Source organism: Carettochelys insculpta, chromosome 14, assembly GCF_033958435.1.
Source record: "Carettochelys insculpta isolate YL-2023 chromosome 14, ASM3395843v1, whole genome shotgun sequence".
Lineage (NCBI taxonomy): Eukaryota > Metazoa > Chordata > Testudines > Carettochelyidae > Carettochelys > Carettochelys insculpta.
The window spans coordinates 25,206,559-25,221,049 of record NC_134150.1 but is presented as its reverse complement, the minus strand read 5'-3'; the positions used below and the strand labels follow the sequence as shown (position 1 = coordinate 25,221,049).

The 14,491-nt window shown below is 39.6% G+C and overlaps 1 protein-coding gene across 1 annotated transcript in view; it reads right to left on the bottom strand.

Annotated features, from left to right (window-relative positions):
- The window catches only part of CHST8 (carbohydrate sulfotransferase 8), a 239,589-nt gene extending 226,115 nt beyond the window's left edge, over window positions 1-13,474 (bottom strand). Inside the window, 1 exon segment of the mRNA XM_075008974.1 lies at window positions 13,315-13,474. Within this exon segment, the coding sequence (XP_074865075.1) occupies window positions 13,315-13,474 (160 nt within the window).
- Window positions 13,475-14,491: the final 1,017 nt, after the last annotated feature.

Here is a 14,491-nt window from a genome sequence, read left to right as displayed (position 1 = left end):
AGGTCCCACTGTGCCCCTGGGTTCCCACAGCCCATTCAGTCCTCCACAGTCAAAAGTTCATAGGCAACGGCTTGTTAACCAGTAAGCATAAACCTTACAGAAAAGAGATGAAATGGAGAAATTTGGAGAAGTGCTCTATTTTGGTGCAGGTAAATCAGTGCTTGAGGTTTGAAAATTAGGAGAAAATGTTATGAGAAACCAACTTGACTATAGCCCTCTTTTTGTTAAAACATAGGAAATAATAAGAGTTTATTAGGGACAAAGAAAAATACAGTTGATGGAGTTCACTTTTTAAAAAGTACTTATTTTTACTAAAAATTTAATTGGACAAATTTTAAAAATCCGTTTTTTAAAGAAATCTGAAATAAAAATTAATAAAATAATACAACATTTTTGAAAAGTACAATAATTTAAATAAAGCCTGTACATTTTTATTAGGAAAAAAAACCCTTACTTTACTTAAGGACCTGGACAACTCTGGGTAAATCCACTAATTCCTTACACAGTAAGGTCTCAGAGTATGCGAACCCAGAGTACGCGACCCCGCTCTTATGTGTTCTGCCAGGGAAGAAACCAGACCCCCCCACTTACACAAAATCCAGGTTACACAAAGGTGCATGGAACAGAACCTCACATAACTCGAGGGTCTGCTGTATTAGTAGAACTGGCAAGCCATAAGAAGTAAGTCTTCACTTGACAATGAAGTATTTGTAGCACCGTAGGTCAATATCTGTTGTTCCCTGCACCATTACAGGAGGTAATGAAAGGACCTCCAGATCTCTGCCTTCTGATATCACCCCTCTCGTTGCCCACACCATGATTCCAATCAGTCCTGTTATTCCTGCTACATTACCCCATAGTCCGGGAGGAATGAGGGTCAGCAATGCAGGGAGAACTTTTGGAGTGCAAATTTACTGTCAAAGAATCCTTGAAACATAGAAGGACCAGTCCTGCCTTTAGGTTAGGAAATGTCAATCATTAAATCCTACAGCAGGGCTTATAACGATTGTGTTAATGAACAAAGTCAATTCTTTTTCCAGTAGTTCAGCGTATATTTCTGAATTACTTGGCTAGCGAGATTATATGGTAAATGTTCTGTCACTCCTATGAAGTTGGCCTCTGCACTAGCTTCCATTTTTAATAAATAATGAGGGAGTTTGGCATGCTAGCAAGATCTGTTCCTCTCGCAAAAACAGAAACCCAAACAGGGTTCCTTTGTAGAGCTAGTCAGATTTTTGACAAAATGTATTTTGCTAAAAGACACTGATTCACTTAAATTGAATTTTTCATGGGAACCTATCTGTTTTAATACAACTTTCATTGAGAAGGTTTCTCAGGTCAAGGAGAAGAGAGAGGTGCATAAATGCAGCTGCCCTAGAATAGTTAATAGCCTATTGGCTATAGCGGTCACCAAGCTTGCAAGAGAATCACGTTCAAGTCCCTGCTCCAAAATAGGGAGAACAGGGGCTTGAGTGATAGTGTCCCACAGGCCAGATGAGTGCTCTTTTCTCTGGACTACTACTTAGGTTGGGGTGGGTGTCCCTTATGGGCTTCTTCATGAAAAAATGGGAAAGGTCGCCATTTTGTTCTGATGCAAAATAAAACATTCTAAAAACCTTAGCAATTTTAATAATACACAATTCATGTTGTCTGACCGCCTGCTCCGTTGGGAACATTAACAATTTCACAAGGCAGTTATCCTTAACTGAAATAATGAGCACATGGATTTGATTGCTAAAATGACATTCTCGTTCTGGGTGAAGGATAATTCAGAAGGATGCAAATTGAAGAGAGGACTGAAGCTCAGCTGGAGTCTGAAAATAACCTGATTTCTTATTAAATGTTGCCACCATGACATTTTAGTATGTATATTTCTACATGAATATGTCACTTATTTATTACTGCATCATCACACAAAGGTCCTGCCTATGCCTCCTTCATGGTAGGTACTGTACAGCCATCTGTGAAGACATGCATAAAATCCTGGCTTCATCAAGTCAATAGTAATATTCCCATTGTCTTCGTGAGACAATGATTTCAGCCTTGCTCTGAGGAATTTAGGATTTAATTTGGAATAGGTTTCAAAAGGTGAGTATAGCAACAAAGAGGTAGGAAGCTGATATTATTATATGAGTTAGCTATACAGACACCTTGATGGCTGTAGAGCAGTGGAAAGCATCTTTGTCCCTTTTAAGAGTGACTTAAATCCATAGTGCATCAGATCCTCCTACTCCTACTGTCAATGCCAAAAAACCTGGTTAATTTAAATGGGGCAGGATCAGGCCTCTGCAGTCTGGGCTTGAGTAGTGAGAACACTTCTTCCGACTGTCACTTGAATTCACTTGGAGCGAAGAAATGAATAACCATAAATGGATAATTGAAATGGACTGTGGTTTTTATCTCATCATGACTAATATGAAGGGTAAATCAAGTTCAGTTCAACCATTGAAGTGAACTGGGTGGAAGTAAAATTCACTCTTCTATGTTGTAGGAGACTGGTTTCAAATCTGTGATTTCAGATTTCCCCATTTAGGGGGCTGTGTGATCATCTTATGAGCTTGCTATAAATATTGTCCCATTTCTTAACAAACACTGAAATGTGAATATGTTCAAGGGTGGTGGGTGTAAGTTCAGAAAATGTTTTCATTGCCGGTTTTACCTACTTAAACCTCACCTAGGAGAGGTGTTCTTTCTCTTTGATACAGCTTGATATTTCAGGTAGCAAATGGCAGCACTCTTCCATGCTTCATTAACTTTGTTGTGGTGATCTTATCCTCACCTGGTCTCAATTAAGAAATGAAGCTAGTGCCTTTAGAGGAAATGACAGAGAACAATCAGAAGATACTGAATGTATAATTTGATCTGTGGAACCGAGGAAGAGGAAAAATGTAGTTGGCGAATGTGTCATCTCTCCGAGATGCACATGCCACAGTACCTAATTAGATTGTTATGTTTAAGAGCATTTATTGCATTTTAAAATTGAAATTGGTGTGTTTAAATTAATTAACCCCTGTTCCATCATAGTGAACATTATTTCCTGCCTGCTCCCTTTGTCTCCATTTTCTCACCCTTGCGAACTTTTAGAGTATTGATTCTGGGTCTACAGTCTATTAACACCAATTTTGAAATTGCAGCAATTTGATTTTTGTGCTCTAATTTAATTAAACATTTTGCTCTTGGTTTTAAATATGTTTGTTTTTACTTTTAAAATATGTGTGTGCGCCTAACTGAAGTTATTTCCATGGCTGCTTTTCTGCAAAAAAAGAGCAAACAAAGCTCGCTTGCTACAAAATAACGTATGTCAAGGCGTAGAATACAAAGAGTTACATATAGCAGATTAGAGCCACATTCCTGCAACAGATTCATCTTAGGCAGACCCTTTTGCATGTCCACAGTTCCACTGAGCACAGAGTCTGTATGACCCTCATTGCATAGTCAGGGACCATGAGAACTAATATAAGGCATAAAGATATTTACATAGAAGTGAGTGGTAGGTGCCACTGACTTTACTATGTCCAGACCTTGGCCCCAGTTATATATATTTCTTCATGTTTCACAGATTTTTAAGGCCAGAAAGGACAATTATGATTGTCCAATCTAAACTTTTACCCTAAAATTCTGTGTAGTACTTCCTGTATCAAGTTCCTAATTTCTGGCTGAGCTAGTGTACACAATTTGGACTGAGATTTCTACATATGTTTGCAGCTCATCTCTATCTTTTGGTTTTCTTCCCTTTACTAGCTACTCAGTTTCCTTGATACTCATGATAGAATTTAGTTTTCCTAATGTTTTGTATAAAATTTAAGCATTCCTTTCTACACCTCTGTGACTGCACTGATTGCAATTTCACAGAGATTAAAAAAGCCATAATGGACCAAATTTATATCTGATATAATTCCACGGTACACGGTGGAGTTATGTCATGGGAGCTGGGATTGTCTTTAATGTTCTGCTGTACAGCACTGAACACAGCAGCATATAATAAATAATATCTGACTTTGTATGCTCTGGAGTAACTTAATTGCATAGCTTAATTGCCATCAATAGCATGAGAATGAGATGTTCATATATGCAAAAGTTGCTGTGCCCCAGTTTTAATTAGGTAACAACTCGAGGGTGCTTCCTGTTTATAAGGTAATAACCATATCCGGGACTAAATAAATGGAGACTGTAACGCAAGGTACAGCTTTTACTTTAATAGGTTATTAAAATAAATATATCTTGATTAATATTTGAGATGAAGCTGACTATTCATAACACTGAACAGTTCTCAGCTGGAGCTCCAGCCCTGCAAGCTCTACATAGGCAAGAATCCCATTGATCTCAGTGGGAGTTTTACCTGAAGACAATCTGCAGGAGTGGGCCTTAAACAATTGCAATGAACCACTGTAAAATGGCAAGTTGGTATATTCTAGTATGTCCCTGTTCTGTAACTGGCTGTAGCTTCAGTGGAATACATAGATCACAGTATACCTCCACATACAAGAAATCTCCTTCATAAATATTTTATTGTACTTCTTTTTAAATAATCTATAATTGTGCAGTGAAATGAATTCATTTTCCTGCATAGTATAAACAGTCAATTTTTTCTCTATAATATCGTCTAACTACTGAAACTACTGCATGTAGGATGGCAGGTGTGCAAGCGTTGTTACATAAAGATAATGCAAATGGGTAGCGGTTGCTCTGATTGTGGCCGCTAATTTTTCCCTTCCTGTGGCTAGACTTATGGGCATTATGCCGTGCAAAAGATTTTTAATAAATCCCACAACCAGGATGAGAATGCTCCTAGCTTCATTACAAGCCTGAAACTGGAAAGAAATAACGATCTCATTCTTCTGTGGGCCTGGCAAGGAAAGAGGTGTGGCCTGGGCTTCTCTGGAAGGGGTGGCCAATAAAAAAGCAGTGGCTTGCCAGGGTTAATCCATGGCAGGTCACTGGAGCTACATCTACCTGAGCCTCTGCAGGTATCGTGCGATCATAGCTGTTGTAGGCAGCAGATCACACGACAAACCCTGGCAGACTGGATCCAGCCCGCGGGCTGGTATTTGACCACCCCTATTCTATGGGGTATAGCGAGTCAGTAAATTTTGTCAGAAGGCCCAAGGACAGCAATTCTAGGCCTCAGAGCAGAACAGTCCATCTCCCCCCACCCCGCCCCCCAGCTGCGCCCACATGGACACATCCTGCCTGACGGTTGGTTGGTGCTGTGACTGCACTGGTGGTGCTCAGCAAGCTGCTGGCTCACTGCTTGGTGCAGTCTTCTGACACAGTGGGGACTTTCAGGTGCCCGCCCATCTGCCTCTGCTGCCACCAGTGTCAGCAGCATGCACACAGCCATTCCCTGAGTAGGGCAAAGTGGTGCAACCACCTCGGGCCCTGCCCTTTAGGGGGCCCTGTGCTTAGATAAAATCATGAACAGGTGGGTAAGGAGGTAAGGCAGGAGGCGGTAAACAGGGAGTAGAGCAGCAGACAGGCAGGGGGGTGGGGCAGTGAGAAGGCATGGGGAAAAAATGGTGGCACCTATGTTCTGGGCTCTGTACCTCCATACGGATGACCTTGCATGTGTGCGTAGGAGCCCTGCAGCCTGCCCAGGAGATTTAAAAGGGCACAGGGCTCCCAGCCACTGCTACTGTAGCAGCAGTGGCAGCCAGAGGCCTCCCTGCCCCGCCCTCTCCAAGCCCTTTTAAATCACACAGTGGGGCAATTGCTCTCTTTTCCCCGTTGGTGGTCTGCAACTCAGCGACACAGGGAGCGGAGGTCATGTGGAGATAAAGATAAAGGACAGCAGCTCTAACAGGTGAAACCCCAATGAAAGATGCCTTCCTGCAAGTGTAAGGGTGCAGGCAGGAGAGATTTATACCTTCTTGAACCAGCATGGGAGCATCTGGCCCACTGTGTACAATATAAGACACTAAACAACTGGGCTGAATTAAAGTAACATTTTGCTCCAAAAACAGGACTGTAAACTAGCTAAGTATCTACCAGTTGGGAGAGGATAAGCAATTGTCTCCCCTTCTTTCCTTCATCTGTCTGAGTTTCTGCCTCCTGTCCCCCAACAAGCAGGATTTAAAATGCTACATTTTCTCTGCAAAATTATTTGAATGCTTTTTCTTTAAATAAAAATGCAATGGGATGAAAATTCAGGGTTGTTGATCAGCTTTTGCAAATGTCTATAACTTCTCTGAAAATTGTTGGAAAGGGTCTTTGGGGCAGGGAGGATGATTATGAAACCATCATTTCTTACTTTTTTTCTGGCACAACTTTTTTTCTGTTGATTTTGCCTATGACATTGCCAAGCACTACAACTGAATGCAGCTCGCCTATGGCAGATGGCTTTGGATTTTGCCTGGCATTACAAAGAAGTGGCAAGGATTTACTTAAAAAAATTCAAAACCTTCCTTAACAAGTCAGTTTCTAAGTACTCACAGCAAAAACGGACTTCTGGAAGCTGCAATTTGAGATTTTCTGTGTGGGCTTCAAGCTCAGTTTCAGTGCACTGGCTCTCTGAAATCTAAGCCACATTTGATAGAAAATTACAGAGATATTAAACAACCACCACCACTTTCCTGAGATCACATTATCAATAACTTCTGTCATTGTTTCCAGGTTGTTATGTAATCAGGGCGAAGGGGAAGTTACCAGGTGACCATGAAGGTGAAGGCAGGTGACAATCCAAGAGACAACCTTGGTATTATGTTGCACTCAATTAAGACAATTGAGAATGCCTGCCCTGAGCTCTTGTTCTTGTTTAAAAACTCAACTGTCAAAAAGTGGGTTTATGTGGTATCTTTTTAGACAGCTTTATGACTGCATTGTGGATAGCAGCTGAATGGGAAGTGGCACAACATTGTTGCATAATCAAAATGGGGTCATATTCAAAACCAGACCCATTGCTAGCATCATGGAAAGAAAATTAATCAAATCCACAATGGTGTGTAGACTGCTCCACTGCCAGAACTAGTGCTTCACCTCAGTGGTGATGGCCATAGCTCTTTATCTTTCAGTCAGAATAATAGCAAACTGATTGGAACAAGATTTAAAGGTAGAAAGGCAGAATCTACTCACTATGGGAAAAGCTCGGTCCAAGAGACTTTGAGACAGAGAGAAGAGAAGAGAAGAACAAATGTGGCTATAGAAAGTGCATCCATTCTTTGAACAAATTCCACATATGTACCAGTACTGCTTCTGCTGATTGAAAAAAAATGTATCTTGGAACCCATTCATCTGTACTGTTACCAGATTATTTTGCATGTTGTTTGGGTGGATGGTAGTAGCATAGAGGATGGTAAAATTTATACTAGAGAAAAGTTGTAAACAGCTGTCACATTAGTTTTGAAATTGTATTTATAGATGCCCCAATTTATTTTCAATTGCACTCTCATGGATTTTAAAAAAAAGTTTCTAGTATGACTAACGAGCAACACAACGTACAAAAGGGACATGGAATCAGGACTCAGGACTCGCATTTGTAAGTAACAAGGTGTAGTTGTGTGTGTGTCTGTGTGTTCTGAATAAGTGATTAAGAAAGAGAGAATTACAATGCAGCTGCAATACTGGTCTTTGCACACAGGCTGCTGTAATATACAGTCAGATGGATGCACTATGGCTCCCTTGTGCATTGAATTTTATTATAACAATTACCCTCTCCTTTTTCCCATCTCTTTCTCTCCTCTCCCCAATGTGAAGCAGCAAATGAAAATAAGGCAGTGTTGTGTTGTAAGATTTGACTGGAGGAAGTAATGACTATAGCGTTATTGTGGAGATTTAATGATTTTGCCAGGTTGTATGGGTCTTGGGCTTGTTTTTGTTAGTTTATGCCTGGTAGCCTCTGCTAGAGTTAGTAGTACACAGGAGTTTCATTCTAGCCCTCCATTTGCACATCTTCATAACTTTTGGGATGAATTTTCACACTTGATCTATTACTAAAGGTGTTTGTCTTCTGATTTCAGATCCCAGAGGAAAAAAATTCCATTCTCAAAGATGCAGTAGATGGTGCAACTTTACAGCAGTGGTCCGAGTACTGATCACCATAATTCCGTCTCAGGGCCACTGACTGGCTGTTCCAGAGTTCACAATTTCTGGTCCAGTCCTAAGCTCACCTCAATATCACTTAGATTAGCTTCACTGACTCTCATATAACATGACTTTGTTTTTATTAATTACACTTCACCATTCTGCACTATCACAGCTGTCCCAGATCTGAGTTCTGACTAGTTCTAAGGCTCTAAAATAAAAATTGTAGATAGGCACTAACCAACAGTGCTAAAGTGGCATTATATAAGCTTTTTGATTATAAATCTCAGTCCTCACTGCTGAGTACAGTAATGATGGATAGGTCATCCTGCTGGCTCATTGTAAGGCCTTCAGACAATGAGAGCAGTGGCAATTACTGAATATTTCACAAAAATATAAAACCTTTTGGTGTTTAATCTCCCATCATGGGCAGGAGATTTATATTGGTAAGTCTTGATGGCAGACAAGGGAATTTAACATATAACTTGGAGGTGCACTGCAAGGAGAAGGTATTGTGATTTATCCAAGGTTTCTTTTCTGCTAGCAAGAGTCATAAAGGCAACCTTTAACTTTTTAAAATACAAATCCAAAACATTTAATTAGATAGAGCCTATCTGCAGACGTTGTTAAAGTGCCAGAGACGTATGTAGAAGGTTCGCAAAGACTCCCTGGTAGGGGATTACATTTCTTTACTTTCTCCATCTCATTTTCACACCAATTGTCAACATAAGCCCCCCATCCCACATATTCAGCATAATAACATTCTGCATAAAAGCCTAGTAAGTGTCCATCAGAAGTGAAGCTAGTCTCTGTAATGACCAGAGAAATACGCATTGAATTCAGTGTATTGGCTTGGGAAATACGTTTTGTCCACTATAAATGCCTGTCTGTCACAGCCATGTCTGTTCAGAGTCAAGTGCATTACATAAATATAACTATACAGACAGAATGTTTGTCACTCAGCAAAAAAGGCTATACACCCACTATCCAGGGCATATATACTTTGTAAGCATTGGTTCCCAACAGATAAATGTAATCAAGGTTTATATGTTCACAGAAGCCAACAGGATGGGATTGTTTCACTCGACAGATCAGAAGAAAATTGTAACTAATGTTGTGGAAAATTACTTTGATATTGCTTTCTCAGTACAGCATCACAATTAGGTAGCAATGTGAAGCACTGGGAAAGAATAAATGAATAGTAACAAATCAACACAAACAGCTACTGTCAGGCATACTTTGCTCAGTGAAAGTAATGTAAGCATTACTTAAAGTTTTATGACTGTAGTTTTATACTGCTTTAAGTAGTACATCAAGGTTTTGCCATCATGGTTGCTTGGACTAAAACAATAAAGAACAATTTCGGAGAGAGACAGATAAAACTGAAGTACCAAAGTATTTTTATTAATCTTGTTTCAGAAGCTACACTATTCCAAATTAAAGATGACAACATATTAGCAGTGAGAAATGTCTGCTTGGTGAATGTAAAATGTTAATGTGCTGCTTTTTTGGGGTGAAAAATGTTCTTTGTTGAATTTCACTCAGTGTTGCAGATGAGGGTTCAATGCATTATAAATACATTCAGCTACATAGTAACTACATGGGAAATATGAAAGCAAAGAACAATGAATAAAACTTCCTTATATAGAATCTGTGGGCCTAAAGAGTATAACAACATATACATTTATTCAGTTCTATTGGGTGTCAATTATGTAAGTAAATTGCAGCAATAACCTGTCTCCACAAGAAGCTAATATTTTTAGGAGCTATTCTAAGGGCAGGAGAGAAAACATTGTTCTAAGCACACCTGGTGTTTCTCTCTTCAAGAGTGACAGATTTCCACAGAACACAGTGTGCAATAAGGAAACATGGCTATTTCTCTTGGTAATGAAACGAACATTGTCTTTTCTACGTCCTACAAAGTGCCTACTGTGCTTAAGGAACAATTGGCCTGACTTTCCGTGGAACTGACCTTGTGGCGCTCAGTGGCAGCTGAAGATGCCCTGCACTTACGAAAATCAGACCATGTTGTTATTTTGGAAGTACATTTCTCTCATTGCTGTTCTGTCCATCTAACTACTACTAATGTAAATGGGAGTTAGGTGTGTGGATCACGGAAAGGACTGGACATTTTTGGCAATAATAAGGCTTCACCCTTGGAATAATCATTTTACATCCTGCCCATGAATGTTATTGAGGTAGATTAATCTCTGAGGATGCCTCTGTTCAAATGTTGATTGGTTTCTGAAGTGTAAATGAGCTGGGCCTTATCCTGGTCTTTGTGGCTACCTCAAAAGTCATTTCATAGTTTGTCACAAACAGCAGTCAGTGCTTGAGAGGCTTGTGATTGGAAGAGCAAGAGTCAACAGGTTAGGATTAAGAGGCAATTTTGGAGAAGCACAGAAAAGCTTACATGAGGCTAGTTTAAGCCAGTGCTGTAAAGTTCCTGACTTTCATAAAGTAGAATGAGAACCAATGAATTTTATAATTAGGAAGATTCTGAAGTCCAATGAGTAGTAAACAATGGTGTCAAGAGCAGATCAATATTGCAGGTATAACTTCCTCCTAGAGTACAGGGTGCCATCTATCTTTTATGCGCAAATAAAACCACATATTTAACTGCAGCATACCCAGTTAACATTTTACCTGGAACATTGCATTGTACACCTGAGGATGGAACCTCACACGGTAAAGAGGAAAAAATTATTTTAGTTTTAGAGGGAGTTGCTCAGGGTTATTGTGGAATTAATGTCCAGGCACCTACCTATTCTTTCTATTGTGGTCTAAAAGAAAGATAAGTTAATACCTAAATTTTTCATGCTTAACCTGCATTTTATTTATTTAAGGAAAGGTTAATCGCATATGTGAATACTTTTTGCAGTGGATTTAATTATTGTCCTAGTACAAAATGAAGGCAGTCTCTCGCTATTTAACAACCCTATTTTGCAGTCATGATCTAAGTCTTAGAGAACTATCTTGATGAAGAGAACCATTGAACTGGAGCATATTATACTGTGATGAGGGTCGGTGCCCTGGCCACAAACCCTCTTGCTCTTAAGTCATCTCCTCCCCACCTCCAGAGCTTAGTCCCATGAAGGCCCTGGCACAGGGAGAAGGAGAAAAAATGCTATGTTGGAAATGCCATGCCACTCCTAGATCTGCTGAGGTTTTGGCTTATCCTCCCTTTGCCGACAAGACATGATCCAGAATCAGTGTGTTACTCAGGCTTCTTGAATTCATATAATATTAGGAAAGAACTAGAATATATCTGTTTTTCCCCTGTATTACTACCAATCCACTTTCACCATAAAACCCAAAAATATTGGTAGGTGAAGAATACAAGCTCTTGATAAGCTACTGTGTGTCTAGATATTGCAAGTATCTTCCAAAATTGTGGGCCAGTTCAAACTTTTGTCTAACTTCTGTGCATCCTCCCACTAAGCCAGTGAGCAGGGCTACTACAAGGAGCACATGATGGCATAATCTGTTTCAAATGTTTCTTCTTGCCCTGTTCTCTTTCAAATGTGTACATGCAGTTTCAGTTGACTTCAAATGGAGCTATGAACATGCATCTTAGAATAGAATTTAGTCCATAATGTTAGTTCAGTATGCAAGCTAATTTTCATTTAAATATACAAAATTAAATTAAAAAAGCAAGTGAAGTGATTGGCAAAACCTCAGCTTTCAGTCAATTGCACAGTTCTGATTCATTATTTCCACAGTTTTGGCTGAGTGGCTGCTTTCAAAATTAGAGTACAGTTGGTGTACATAACAAATATATTAATGCTTAAGCATGTTTGATGATACAGAGACAAGCACTTAATAAGTCTGGATGCAGAGGCCAGCACTTAATGTAATGACAATTCCAGAGCTCAGTGTGTCGGGGGACAGCTTCTTTAACATGGTGGTAATATTTTGCCTTTAGAATACACACAATATTACAAAGGGCACATTATTTGTGACAATCAAATAAAAGTAATTTCAATCAAATGACAATATCCAGTATGAGAGAGAATACAATGGTCCAAACTCTGCTCTCTCTTACACCAGAGTGAATCTAGAGTAACTCCATTGGCATTCCTATGTATAGGTTTTCCTACTGCACTCATTACTCTATGCTCAGCACTGAGGTATTGTATGTAACCCAGGGCTTGTCAGAATGGCTCTGCAGTGCGGGTTAGAGGGGTGTGAGCTGCAGTGCATACTAAAATATTCTTTTGTAATTTCCCCGCATAGACCCTGCTAGTGCTAACTAAAATGTACCTTGTTCACAATAATGCAGTTCCAACTGGTGGACTTTTTAGTTGACTCTAACAGGGGCTACTACAATGCAGTTACAGAGGCCTGGTCTACGCAAAGGAACAAATCGATCCCAGATATGCATTTCTAGCTACACCATTAGTGTAGCTGGAATCAACATATCAGGATCGGCTTTGTTCCCTGTATAGATCAGGGCTCTTCAGGCTTGCGCCGCCATCCCTTCCTCCACACAATAGTGTGAAGTACCAGGGTCGACGGCCAAGCTCAGAGAGATCGATTTTGCCACATCTTCACTGATGCGACAAAATCGAACTCCAGCAGATTGATCATGGTGAGTCAAACCTGCAGTGTGTAGACATACCCAGAAAAACCTGTTAGCGCATGTAGCAGCTGACACCCCCACAATCTGCACTATGAAGCAATGTAGAAAATCACTTAAGTCAACACAAGTCCCATGCTTATATCACTGCATACCTGTCAACTGTCTCTCCGTTTGAAGGACATCACTCCATTTAGTCCCAAAGTTACTCACTTTCCACACAGATATGGCCACAGCAAAGGCTCATAGTTGAAAATTATTACATCAGAAATAAAGAATCGTGAATTATTCACACTAAAGGATTGAATTGCTCAATATTTTAAGTTTCTTGAGTGACTGATTTTTTTGTGTCCCTCACTTTGGGTCCGTGTCTCACACTGCTCCCGCCAGGCAATGGGCAGGTTGAGAGGTGTGTAGCTACATGGCCTAAATCAGTGGAGTTATTCTGAATTTCCACCAGTCAAAGGTCAGAATTTGCCTCAATTCAAGCTGAAATCCTTGGAAAAGCCAAGATTCTTGCATAACCTGGCATTCTTTATTGAACTGAATTGCATTTTTAAGCAAGATTTATTTTGAGCAAATATTTAGTACCAAGGTTGCACTTATAAAAATGAAATATGAGTCAGAAGAAACAAATATGCTCACATCACTTGTGTAACGTATGCAAACACTGTCAAAGAGACAGGACAGAATTACTGAATAGAAATTGAACAGCTAACCTGGGGTCTGCTGAGGAACTATGTCTTCTGGATCCTGCAGATGAATGAAGACGACAAGCCCAGCTGCTCCAAACAGCAAGATGAAGGAGAACATACACGTCAGCCTCATAATTATTGCTCTCAAACCAATCGACTATTGACCCAGGAAAATGAACTGCATGCAATCTCTACGACACACTCTTCACTCATAGTCTCATCTTCTCAGCTGCCATTCCATTACAGTACCATCTACAAGAGGAAATAAATAAATAAACACACCCTTGCACACCATTTATTTTTCCATCTCCTTTTCTAAAGACAGGTGATTGGTTTTTCTTTGAGATCTAATAGTTTATGTACATGCAGTAAACTCCTTCATGTCTGGCATTCTATTATCCAGAACTCTCAGATAACCAGCATTTTAACTATGAGTAAATTTTAGTTTAGTTTTCCGTAAATACAGTACAGTGAAAATGAATACATATATGGCAAATACAGTATAAGTTTACAGTGTACACTGCTATTGTTAATGAAGTACTCTGCATACATTTCTGTTTGTTTCTTAATATCTAATCTTTGCTAGGTATACCTCTATTATCCAGAATATTTGAATATCTAGAAACCTGGTCCTGTGGCTGCTGGATATGAGTTTACTGTATCACCCCAGTGAATTTAATTGCATGTATCTGGTCAATTTACACCCCATTATTTTGTTTTTAATAATGTATGTAACATTTAGTGTTTTCAACTTGTTTGGAGGAAACCAGAATATAAAAAAAAAAGTATAATTTGGAGGAAATGATCATATGGTGGAACACACTTGACAGAAACCCCTTTTTTAACAGCCTGTTTGCTCCAATTGAAGCATGTGTCACTATTTATTTTTCACTTGTTAAACAATATGAAAACATAAAGGGTGACAATGTGGGGAATCTGATGGCATGAGCTGCATCTTGCATAGCAAACGTGGAGAGAATGACAGAAACAGTTCACAGGTTTCTACATCATTCAAGAGGAAGATGACTTCTCTAAAACAGCCTGTATTGTAGGCCAAATATGCATCCCATTTATAAATTTAAGTGAGCATACTCACCTAAGGAAATGGTATATCCTATGGGAAATAATGACCCAGGAGTCTGGGTCATCTTTAACTGGCTTGGACAAAACACCCCAGTTAGACCTGCCTGGCATTGGCAGA